Source organism: Hemibagrus wyckioides, linkage group LG14 (assembly GCF_019097595.1).
Source record: "Hemibagrus wyckioides isolate EC202008001 linkage group LG14, SWU_Hwy_1.0, whole genome shotgun sequence".
Taxonomy (NCBI): domain Eukaryota; kingdom Metazoa; phylum Chordata; class Actinopteri; order Siluriformes; family Bagridae; genus Hemibagrus; species Hemibagrus wyckioides.
The window spans coordinates 20,502,900-20,515,010 of NC_080723.1; the positions used below are offsets into that span (position 1 = coordinate 20,502,900).

At 37.1% G+C, this 12,111-nt stretch overlaps 1 protein-coding gene across 1 annotated transcript in view; it reads left to right on the forward strand.

Annotated features, from left to right (window-relative positions):
- Positions 1–686: 686 nt before the first annotated feature.
- enpp2l (ectonucleotide pyrophosphatase/phosphodiesterase 2-like) overlaps positions 687–12,111 on the forward strand; it is a 33,060-nt gene continuing 21,635 nt past the window's right edge. Inside the window, exons 1-9 of the mRNA XM_058408163.1 lie at positions 687–890; positions 8,616–8,724; positions 8,807–8,953; positions 9,089–9,214; positions 9,452–9,512; positions 10,927–11,024; positions 11,258–11,337; positions 11,434–11,553; positions 11,650–11,705. Of these exons, the coding sequence (XP_058264146.1) occupies positions 687–890; positions 8,616–8,724; positions 8,807–8,953; positions 9,089–9,214; positions 9,452–9,512; positions 10,927–11,024; positions 11,258–11,337; positions 11,434–11,553; positions 11,650–11,705 (1,001 nt within the window). The remainder of the gene's footprint in view (positions 891–8,615; positions 8,725–8,806; positions 8,954–9,088; positions 9,215–9,451; positions 9,513–10,926; positions 11,025–11,257; positions 11,338–11,433; positions 11,554–11,649; positions 11,706–12,111) is intronic.

A 12,111-nucleotide genomic window follows, 5' to 3' on the forward strand; every position in this document is an offset into this window, starting at 1 on the left:
AAGATAGTAGTGATCTGTGATTGTTAGATGGCAGTGATTAGTTTCTGACTATTAGTTAATGGTGATTAGATTAAAGGTGACTTCAAGTACTGGAGATCAGATTGACTGGTAGCAGTGATTAGTGATTGACTATGTAGTGGTGTTATGTAGTGGTGATTAGTGTGTGTTAGCTAATGATGAACAGAAATTGGTAGTTGTGAATAGTGATGGGCTATTAGGCTGTTAGGTAGTTGAGTGACTGGTGATCATTTGTTGTGTGTTGGTGAACAGGGATTGGTTGTTGATCAGAGATCGCTGAGAAGGCTGAATACTGAAAAGTAGTAAATGGTTAGTGGTCAGGATCAGGTCATGGATCAGGGAATAGCGATTCACCGTTGTGATCAGCAATTATTTAGTGATCAGGGATTGGCTGTAAAGTATTTGTAACTGGTATTCACTAGTGATCAGTGACTGATTGGTTGTTGGGTAGTAGTAAGGAGTGATTGCCTTTTGGGTAGTTGACCAGTGATTGGTGATTGATGATCAAAAACTGGGTGTTGGTTAGTGGTTAGCCAGTGATTAGTCGTTAATTAGTGGTATTAAATGCATTAAATTTCTTATACATCTAGCAAAAATAAGACGGAGAGCCCTTCAGAGGTCAATTCTGTGTCGATCTGCCCCGCATAATCAAACGCTGACTCGTGTTTATGCAGCTCACTGCGTCTCAGTGCGGGACCAGCACGCGCGATCGTTACTGCGCGCGCATTGGCTGGCGGAGAAGGGCGCACGTGGGTCAGGGTAAACAACACGCCAGCGCGCCCCCGTGCGTGTCCGGTCAGCGGAACGTCGGTAAAGACTCGCTGACTTTACTGGTGCACAGACGCGGCGGAACAATGTTGCTCGGAAAGCTGGTACGGTAAGAGGAATGAATTATAGATAGCGGTGATTATAGTGTCTAATGCAGCGTCTGATCAGAGCGCGAGCTGTTTACTGTGCGGTTTTAGGAAATGGCCGTGGCCTGGGTGCTGATTTCACTCACTGACCAACGCAGTAGGATGCAGTTTAGGACGAAGCCCCTGCACTGACATTAAAGCTGTAATCGAGTAGTGATTTGATTCATTATTTTTTTTGCAATGTTTAATAGCTCGTGCGCTTTGTGGGAGTAGCCTGATGATCTGACCTGAGATCTGACCTGAGATCTGATCTGAGATCTGACTTTTGTACTGTGAGAGTCAGCAGAGATTTCGCAAGTCGCTCCACAAACAAGATTTCCAAAAAAGATAAAATATACAATATTACAAAAGAAAAAAATTATATAAAAAAAAACAGTAATATAATTTATAGCACTAAAACTATGAATAATTAATAGCAAGCTATTACATGGGGAAAAAAAGAAAATTCTATTATTGCAGAATTTTGGGCATTTTTTTTATATAATAAAGGATGACGTTCAGAAATATTCCTGTATATGCAACAAATCATTGTGGAAAGCAAAAAAAAAGCTGAACAAAAATATTATGAATACAGAAAGAGGGGAATGGAAAATGTCTGTGTGCATTTTTGATTTTTGAAGCTGTTATAATTTAGCAAAAAAATTAAAATAAATAAATAAATACCAACAGGACTATTTATTCTTCATTTTGTATTTTTTTAAACGTTGAAGTTGCATTATTTTCATTTGAAAAATAATAATAATAATAATAATAATAATAATAAGTTTAAAATAAAGATGAAAAAATGTATTCTGTATTTTTATTTTTTATATTTTTGTATTTCTGTTATTTTTCTAGCCGTTTACTTCTAGGAATGCAATTTATTTCAGCTAGTTTCCTTTTTTCCCCCCTTGTTTTTATTTCATCTCTTTCATTCACTATTAATGACATCTAAAGTTAATTTAAACTATGTCACTTTTCAGCACAGTTAAAAGAGCAAAATGAAAACAAAAATAAAATGTATAAAAAATATCAAAATACCGAAAATATCAAATAAAATTGCAGCAAAGTAAGAGTTTCCATAATAACAGGTGTTTTTTCCAACAGTAAGCTGCTGAAGTGTCAATAAATGCAAGCATTTGTAATGTGTAATGCCATTATAGGCCACACCCACTAGAATTTTAATCAGTTGTTAATTTTCTGTTTCCTTCCTGTTTCTGGAGGATAGAATCACAAACATTTTGCGAAGTCATGCCACTAGATCCTGTTGCTCAAGTGTGTGTTAAGTGGGTTAACAATAATTGATTGCCTAACCTGTGTCTGAACATCAGCTGAGGATGAAAAACTGGAATATATTGTTCTTAAAAATATATTAGATATTAGTATAATTTCATGTATTAATAATATTGAGTCAGAGTTTAGTTTCTCATGTGCTTTCATTGCTTCTATGAAACTTCATTGAAACAAATTTTTCATTTGTTTATTTTTATTTATGTTTTATTTATTTCATTTAAATATTTAATTCAATTCAGTTTGTTAAGCAGCTTTACAGGAATCGAGAAATTCGGAATAAAACAGTTACACATGAATAGGAAATAATGATTAAATTACTTGATTGAACGATGTGAAGTGAGCGAGATCTAACATTAAGAAATCCTGCAGCGATGTTAGTATTATGTTAGAGCAGTTAAAACGCATGTGTGTGTTAGAATAGTGCGGCGGTAATGTGGCTATAGTGTCGAGTCAGCGTCCTGATTTAGATCCTCAGCTAAGAGACTGATTTTGTTCAGTATATTTAAAATAAATTCGAATTAATTTTTTTTGTCACCTATACAATGATACACAGTATGACATGCAGTGAAATGCTTTCTGACTGTCGGTCATAAATAGTAGAATAAAATTAGAATAAAATCTAGAAATAAAATGTTATGAGAAAAATAGAAATAGAATTATGTGTACAAGCAAAGGATAAATCTATAGGAAAAATGATTTATTATATAGAATAAAAATGAGATCAAACATATTTAAAATATAAAAATGTTATTGTAAAAATGACTAATTAATAAAATTATAATAATAAAATTCTCTCTCTCTCTCTCTCTCTCTACATATATATATATATATATATATATATATATATATATATATATATATATATATATATATATGGAGAGAGAGAGAGAGAGATAGTCTAATAACTCTATTAGACTAGAAATAGAAATAGAAGTGCAGATGTGTGCAATTAATGCATTACACACAGTGTTATGTAGAAAAAATCCAGAAACACTTTCAAATAAAAAATAGTGTTAATGTTACTCAGATGAAACCCATGTACAGATTTCAATTAAGTAAAATTCAATTAGTTTTTTTTTTCTAGTGCAAGCCTATTGGACTACACTTTTGGATCTATGCTGTTTGTTTGAACATTGAAGCCTGACTGTGTTTGACCTTTTGCCTGCTTCTTTACCACAACTTTGAATATATATATGATACAGATAATGGAACGTATATAATAAATTTCTGTATGTACAGTAATCAGCTCAAGTTGCACCCAAAACTATAATTTTTATACAAGTAAACTTCAGAACAGACCTTGACATTTATTCAGATTCTAAAATCTGAATAAATAAATCCATTCAATAAATCACTGAACAGTTGTCGGCCATCTTGGCAACACTGCTAGAAAGTTTGATTCTGTCACCCCAGACTAGATTCTTCTTCTTATTATTATTAGAATGAAGAGACACACTAAGTAATAGACAACATGACCTTTAAACACAGATTTGATTCGGCTTGTAAAAATCCACCAGCAGTTGTGTAAATAATGTGTGATCTTTGGTTTAAATAACAATTTTTTTTTTATTTTTCTTCATCTGCTGTGCATACACGATGTTTCTCCAGAAACTGACCTCTGATCTGGTCACCTGAGCAGGTCAGGTGTCTTCTTGTAATCTCATAACCAGAAAGATGCAGTATTTTCATAATCCAGTCATCATGCTGAGTGTTACACATAGCCTTATTCATACTGTACTTTAAATAGCGATCTTTCTCTACTTATACCGTCTGACCGAGCTCAACAATTTCAAATTGCTATGAGATAAATCAGATTTTTACACAGTATAACATATACAACATATACAAACAGATCTGCAAATAAACCTAAAGCTTGTTTATACACACACACACACACACACACACACATATATATATATATATATATATATATAAATATATATATATATAATAATTTTCTTCTTTTATTAATATGCCCTTAGATCCTGTTTCAGATTCATTTGTGAGATATTGACATAAAAAATATAAAAATCCAATGTCTCTGCAGAATCAGAGGAAATAGAAATAATTCAGATATCTTGTGTTAAAGAGTTACAGCTTCTATTTCCTCTTCTACTACTACTTCTACTACTACTACTATAGCTTCTACTTCCTTTTCTACTTCAACTAGTACTACTACTACGTCCTTTTCTACATCTACTACTACTACAGCTACTACCACAGCTCCTACATCCTTTTCTACTTCTACTACTACTACTAGAGCATCTACTTACTTTTCTACTTCTACTACAGTTACTGCTACAACTTCTACTTCATTTTCTACTACTACTACTACTACTACTACTACTACTACTTCTACTACTAGCACAGATCCTACTTCCTTTTCTACTACTACCACTACTACTACTACTACTACAACTTCTTATTCCTTTTCTACTACTACTAAAGCTTCAACTTCCTCTTCTACTTCTACTACTAATACTACTACTACTTCTTCTTCTTCTTCTTTTTCTTCTTCTACAATATCTACTACTATTACTTTTATTTCTATTTCCACTACTAGTACTCCCACTACTACTACTACTACTACTACTACTACTACTACTAAATATAATAATAATATGCAGAAGCAGAAGAAGTAACAGAAAACATACAGTCACAGTTACAGTTACACACCTCCAGTGCTTGGCCCCCTAAATATTTCATATGTGAAGGTATCTACACTATTCCATGCTTCATGATTGCAGTGAGTTCTTCTTTGTGAGCTTTATCGACTAGAAGTGAGGGAGGCGAGGGGCAGCGTGACCACCGTGACTCTTACTCTAGATCAGTTAACGTTGTCAACGAGTGTAGACTTGTGTGTCTTATGTCCAGAACAAAAAACAAAGACCCGCTGAGCCGAGCGTCATTAAAATCATTAACTAAAAAGATGAATTCTGTGTGTGTGTGTGGGTGCGTTAAATGTATAAATGTTTTCACTTGGATACAGATTAGATTAGATTAAATTACATTAGATTACATCAGAATAGATTAGATTAATTATACTAGATTACGCATAACTGCAAATACAAGAACAATTATTAAAATGTTATTCTAGCTTGCTATTAATCTCTATCTTGACCTCTCAGTTTGTTAAATACTTACATCTAGTCAAGACATAAGGCTTATATTATATAATGACAGTTCTGAATTCATTATTTTCTTATATGTTGATACACTATATTGCCAAAAGTATTCGCTCACCCATCCAAATAATCAGAATCAGGTGTTCCAATCACTTCCATGGCCACAGGTGTATAAAATCAAGCACCTAGGCATGCAGACTGTTTTTACAAACATTTGTGAAAGAATGGGTCGCTCTCAGGAGCTCAGTGAATTCCAGCGTGGAACTGTGATAGGATGCCACCTGTGCAACAAATCCAGTCGTGAAATTTCCTCGCTCCAAAATATTCCACAGTCAACTGTCAGCTGTATTATAAGAACGTGGAAGTGTTTGGGAACGACAGCAACTCAGCCACGAAGTGGTAGGCCACGTAAACTGACGGAGCGGGGTCAGCGGATGCTGAGGCGCATAGTGCGAAGAGGTCGCCAACTTTCTGCAGAGTCAATCGCTACAGACCTCCAAACTTCATGTGGCCTTCAGATTAGCTCAAGAACAGTGTGCAGAGAGCTTCATGGAATGGGTTTCCATGGCCGAGCAGCTGCATCCAAGCCATACATCACCGAGTGCAATGCAAAGCGTCGGATGCAGTGGTGTAAAGCACGCCGCCACTGGACTCTAGAGCAGTGGAGACGCGTTCTCTGGAGTGACGAATCGTGTTTCTCCATCTGGCAATCTGATGGACGAGTCTGGGTTTGGCGGTTGCCAGGAGAACGGTACTTGTCTGACTGCATTGTGCCAAGTGTAAAGTTTGGTGGAGGGGGGATTATGGTGTGGGGTTGTTTTTCAGGAGCTGGGCTTGGCCCCTTAGTTCCAGTGAAAGGAACTCTGAATGCTTCAGCATACCAAGACATTTTGGACAATTCCGTGCTCCCAACTTTGTGGGAACAGTTTGGAGCTGGCCCCTTCCTCTTCCAACATGACTGTGCACCAGTGACCAAAGCAAGGTCCATAAAGACATGGATGACAGAGTCTGGTGTGGATGAACTTGACTGGCCTGCACAGAGTCCTGACCTCAACCCGATAGAACACCTTTGGGATGAATTAGAGTGGAGACTGAGAGCCAGGCCTTCTCGTCCAACATCAGTGTGTGACCTCACAAATGCGCTTCTGGAAGAATGGTCAAAAATTCCCATAAACACACTAAACCTTGTGGACAGCCTTCCCAGAAGAGTTGAAGCTGTTATAGCTGCAAAGGGTGGACCGACGTCATATTGAACCCTATGGATTAGGAATGGGATGTCACTTAAGTTCATATGCGAGTCAAGGCAGGTGAGCGAATACTTTTGGCAATATAGTGTATGTCTAGTGTAAATATATTGGAAAACGTAGTCACAGTTTTAAATGAATGCCCCTTTTTACTTTTACCTCATAAGAAATTTACACAGTTTACACAAATGACACAAAGAGAGTGAAGGTGACGGTTACCCCTTAATTTGATTTCACATTAATATCCAGCACATGTAATGTACAGTGGCAGTCTATAGGATCAGGGATCAGGGTGTAGATTTAATTGTTTCTGCCTGGCACAGCTATAGGCTTTTGGGTCATTATCGATAAGATTCCTGTAAATACACTGGGTTTACATACACATATAAACCCACAAAACTGTTTATTAGGTTAGTAATAAATGCGAAGCAGATACAATAAATCTGCAATAATTTAAAGGAGGCAAAAAACTAGTTTGCTCCAGATTTGTTGTGTTCATATTCAATATTGAATGTCTTTGCCATGTCCCACTCCACAGTGATGGTGAATATAAAGCTCGTATAAAAAGTAGACACTCAGAGCTTTATGAATTTGTGATTTTTCATATGTATTTCTGTTTTTACCTAGACTCCTAGGAGCAATACTGATATATAAGTAAATGTTGATATCAAACTCTCTGACATGCTCTAAGTGCTTGTTCATGAGCAGCTAAAATTTTATCTTCAACCAGTAAAATGCTGTGTAAGGTTATCCAACAGAGGGAAAAACACACATCTCACAGTGAGTCCTGACTCATTTTATATCAGACTCACAGCCGGAACATCATTCGTTTGTTTATACAGTAATCCCCTGTTTATCGTGGGGCTACACGAAAATCCGTGATACACGGACGCCACCCCCAAATGCTTTTTTTTAAATTGTTTAAGCCATAAATGACCCTCCCTCACTCTTTAAACACACACAGAAAACATTTGCAAGTATATAGCGGTATGGATTTTTGGAAAATTTGTAGAAATATCACATTTATAGTGAGTACTGTATGTATGTATGTTTCTTGCCAGAAGCCTTAGATGGGGCGACATAACAGGGCTTGCAGAAAAACCGTAAAAATACAGCGTACAGAACAAAACCAAACACTCGGGACAGTGACACGAGAAACACTGGGATGCTGGAGAATTCTGGTTCCCTTTCAACAACTGCACACATAGCCAGCAGCCAATCACAACCGTGATTAAATGAATGGGGCATTCTGATTGGCCAGTCTCGTTCCTCCAGCTGTACTGTATATTGATTTTCAGCATCTCCGCACCTCGCTTTCCTAAACAACGCTACGCTGTACAGTATTTGATATATTTTTAACATTTTACTTTAATTTAATTAATGTTTGTATTTTGTAATTAATAATTGTATTTTTATTAATAAATTACCTTATTTCAACATAAAAACTATTCACTATAAGGTTTGCCGATACCGGGAAAATCTGCGAAAAAAATTAGTTACGTTCCAAATAAAAATCTGCGATATACCAGGCGATATATGAACCGTAATATAGCGGGGGATTACTGTACTGATTGAAGATGTCCCATAAATGGATTTCTGTTACTTTAGTGAAATGGAATGCCAGTGTTTTGAGAAAATGCTTAAATCCTACTGACTAAACTGTACAGATGCTGCAGATACTGTTACTAGTTACTAGTCTGAGTCAGGATAACTGTGTATTTAATTGTGGGATATAATGATGGCAATTCCAGTATTTACAGCATACAGCCTCCTCAGCTACGATAAAACCTGATGTGTTAGAAAAAGGTTTTGAGGGACATATGTGTTAGCTTTCACAATTAAATGTGTTGTGTTACTCACTGAATTTCCATCACTGGGTTTGAAGAGTAGATCCCTACAATGTGAGGTGAACTGATTTCTTGTGCATAAATAAGACAAGAGAAAAGAAATTCCCAGCTTTAGAATGGGTTTAAATGTAAACTGCAACTTACACTGTGTATGTCTGTGTTGGTGCCTACATTAATACCTCCTTCTCTCTCCAGGTTGTTGGTGTATTCCTGGTAGTGCTCGGCCCCCGCGTGTGTGTGGGTTACGTATTTCAGGCCGTACAGCCAACAGAAGAAAAGGAAGAGATTCCCTTATCGCCTAAAGGTGAGACTTGCATTTCCTTCCATCATGACTGTGTGAGTAAAATCCTTATACTCATATATATGTGTGTGTGTATGTGGTGCAGTATCTAAATGGGAAAGCACAGCTGGATCTTGTAAGGGGCGGTGCTTCGAGCTGGTAGAGGCGGAGCCTCCTGGGTGCCGGTGTGATAATCTGTGTAAGACGTATTATAGCTGCTGTGCCGACTTTGATAAGCAGTGCCTCAAAACTGGTGAGTAGAAGCATCAGGAATTTATAGATGCACAAATTATTTTGCCTCCATAATGAACAACAGAGGCACAGAATCATTAATCAGTGTGTACTGTGAGTGTGTGGGTGTGTAATTTGTGTGTGTGTGTGTGTTCAGCTGGAGGTTTTGAGTGTACTGCAGAGCGGTGTGGAGAGAGCCGAAATGAGGACTATGCATGCCAGTGTTCAGAGGACTGCTTGGAGAAAGGAGACTGCTGCACCAACTTCAAAGCTCTCTGCAAAGGTCAGACAAAAGAAACACACACACACACACACACACAAACCTGGGAAGGAGGCTATTTTAATCAACTTTCCTAGGCAGTGTATTCAAGACTTTAAATGTTCCTTATTTGGTTGAACTGTATTAGAACTAGATGAAAGGTTGGGTGAGGACACACATACACACACACACACAGTCACAAGCTATATGTTGTAATACTTTCTAAAATGCATGTGTGTGTGTGTGTGTGTGTGTGTGTAGGTGAGAGTCCATGGGTGGACGGAGACTGTGAGGAGATTAAAGCCCCAGAATGTCCTGCAGGGTGAGTGACAGAATTTTCCTGACACACACACACACACACACAAGCTTCTTGTGGTTATAAAAACATAGACACAACAAAAAGTGCAAAATGATTGACATGAATAGGTCTATTTTGCACATTTTGTTGAACGATGCTTCAATTTTTGTTGTTTCTATCTAAAGGTACTAACATACAGTGGAGTCTTAAAGAGATTGCACCCCCAGTAAGATTTATTTTGGATTACAGTTTAAATTACGGTTATGGTGTAAATGAATACCACTAAAGGCCACGTATGAAATCTGTGGGTCTGTTGGTTTCATATTAGAGATGTTGCGAATCTGACTTTATCACAGGGATAACTTCTATTCACATAAATCACATCCTACTGGAACTCATTAACGAGGATCCTAGTAAACCAGGGCTTAGATATAATTAGGAAATGATATTCAGTAATTAATAATAATAATAAAAATAGAGTAAGGAAGTTTAAATTGTTTATGGAGCTGCCCGCTCTCAGATTCAAATGCAACTCCATAGAGCTTTTCACACGCGAAATAGTTTCCCCTGGGTCCTAGTAAACTCCAGTTAAACAGAATCCTGGGTTATATAATTAGAGGTTTCACCCTGCTAGGGTTAACACTGAATCCTGACTCTTCATAATCTGATGTTTCACACTGTACGTTCTGTTCTGAGTAGTTGATCAGGCACTCGTTGATATATATATATATATATATATATATATATATATATATATATATATATATATATATATATATATATATATATGTATATACATATATGCAGTGGTCAGTATCTATCAAAAGTGGTCCAAGGAAGGAACAGTGGTGAACCGGTGACATGGTCATGGGCGGTCAAGGCTCACTGATGTACGTGGGGAGTGAAGGCTGGCCCGTGTGATCCAATCCAACAGACGAGCTACTGTTGCTCAAATTGCTAAAGAAGTTAATGCTGGTTCTGATAGAAAGGGGTCAGAATACACAGTGCAGGACGGGTCAGGGCTGTTTTGGCAGCACCAACACAATATTAGGCAGTTGGACATAATGTTATGCCTGGTCGCTGTATGAAATAAGGTTTTCATACCCTGTATAATTTTTGATTCTGTTGCTAAGCAACTAGCCGTAACACCACATCACTTCACACTGTACACCGTACTTGATGCCGCAATGTGGAGTTAATGCTGTAAAAGCTGTGAAAAGCCCTGCAATGAGCATTTTATTAAAAGGCAGTGATTAAAAACGGTAAATCGTTTCGATGTCACGGTGAAATATAAAGTGTCTGCATATATTTGCAGTGAAGTCTAATTCACCCACACATGTGTAACAGGACAGCGTGTACTGTATAACGTGTTATAATGTATAACGTGCACTAAAGCGTGCGTTCTCTGAATCGTAACTGTCGTGCTTTCTCTCTGCAGATTTGTGCGTCCTCCTCTCTTTATCATCTCTCTGGACGGATTCCGTGCCTCCTACATAAAGAAAGGAAAATCTGTCATTCCCAACATCCATAAACTGAGTAGGAATCATCTTCAGACTTATACATCTGTGTCAGCAATGATATATTGTTTTTTAAGGTAGTTTTGGCAGAAAGATCCAGAATGAAGGATTAGAGTGTGTGATCTATCTATCTATCTATCTATCTATCTATCTATCTATCTATCTATCTATCTATCTATCTATCTATCTATCTATCTATCTATTCACTTTATTCTACATTTGGTTTATATTATGGTTTGTGCTTTCTGAAAGGAACATGTGGGACTCGCTCTCCTCACATGAGACCAATGTATCCTTCGAAAACATTTCCAAACCTCTACACTCTCGCTACGGTAAACGCTTTTAAATACCGCTTTTTCCCCTTGAAGATTCTAATTAAAAAAAAAGAAATAAAAGATGTATTGGGGCTTGTTGGTGTTGTGGTGCAGGGGCTGTACCCGGAGTCTCACGGCATTGTGTGTAACTCCATGTACGACCCAGTGTTTGATGCAAACTTCAACCTGCGTGGGAGGGAGAAGCTCAATCATCGCTGGTGGGGTGGACAACCTGTGAGTTGATGATGTTAAGTAGTTTGTAATATACTAGTCTAGTGGATCACAATACTGTCTCATTTTTTTTTTTTTTCTGGATCTTTCTCCGCACAGATCTGGATAACAGCAGAGAAGCAGGGGGTGAAGGCAGCTACGTTCTTCTGGCCTTGGTGAGAAATCAGTGTCCAGCATATCCAGTATAACTATAGCCTTAAGAAATAAAGCTTTACTTAATCCTTTTTCCCACTACGCTGACATGGAAATCTGACAAGATTTATTGTATATTTTCAAACACTATAAACAAATGAATATATATTTTAATTTTTCTGGCTGATATAAAATGAGTCAGGACTCCGCTGGCTTTCAGTGTGTTTTAGACGTGTGTTTTTACCACTGTTGGAGAACCTTACACCGAATTTTACTGGGTGAAGATCATCTATCTATCTATCTATCTATCTATCTATCTATCTATCTATCTATCTATCTATCTATCTATCTATCTATCTATCTATCTATCTATCTATCTATGAAAATATGAATAAGACACTAATATCTCATTTCTGTGTAATAGATCAG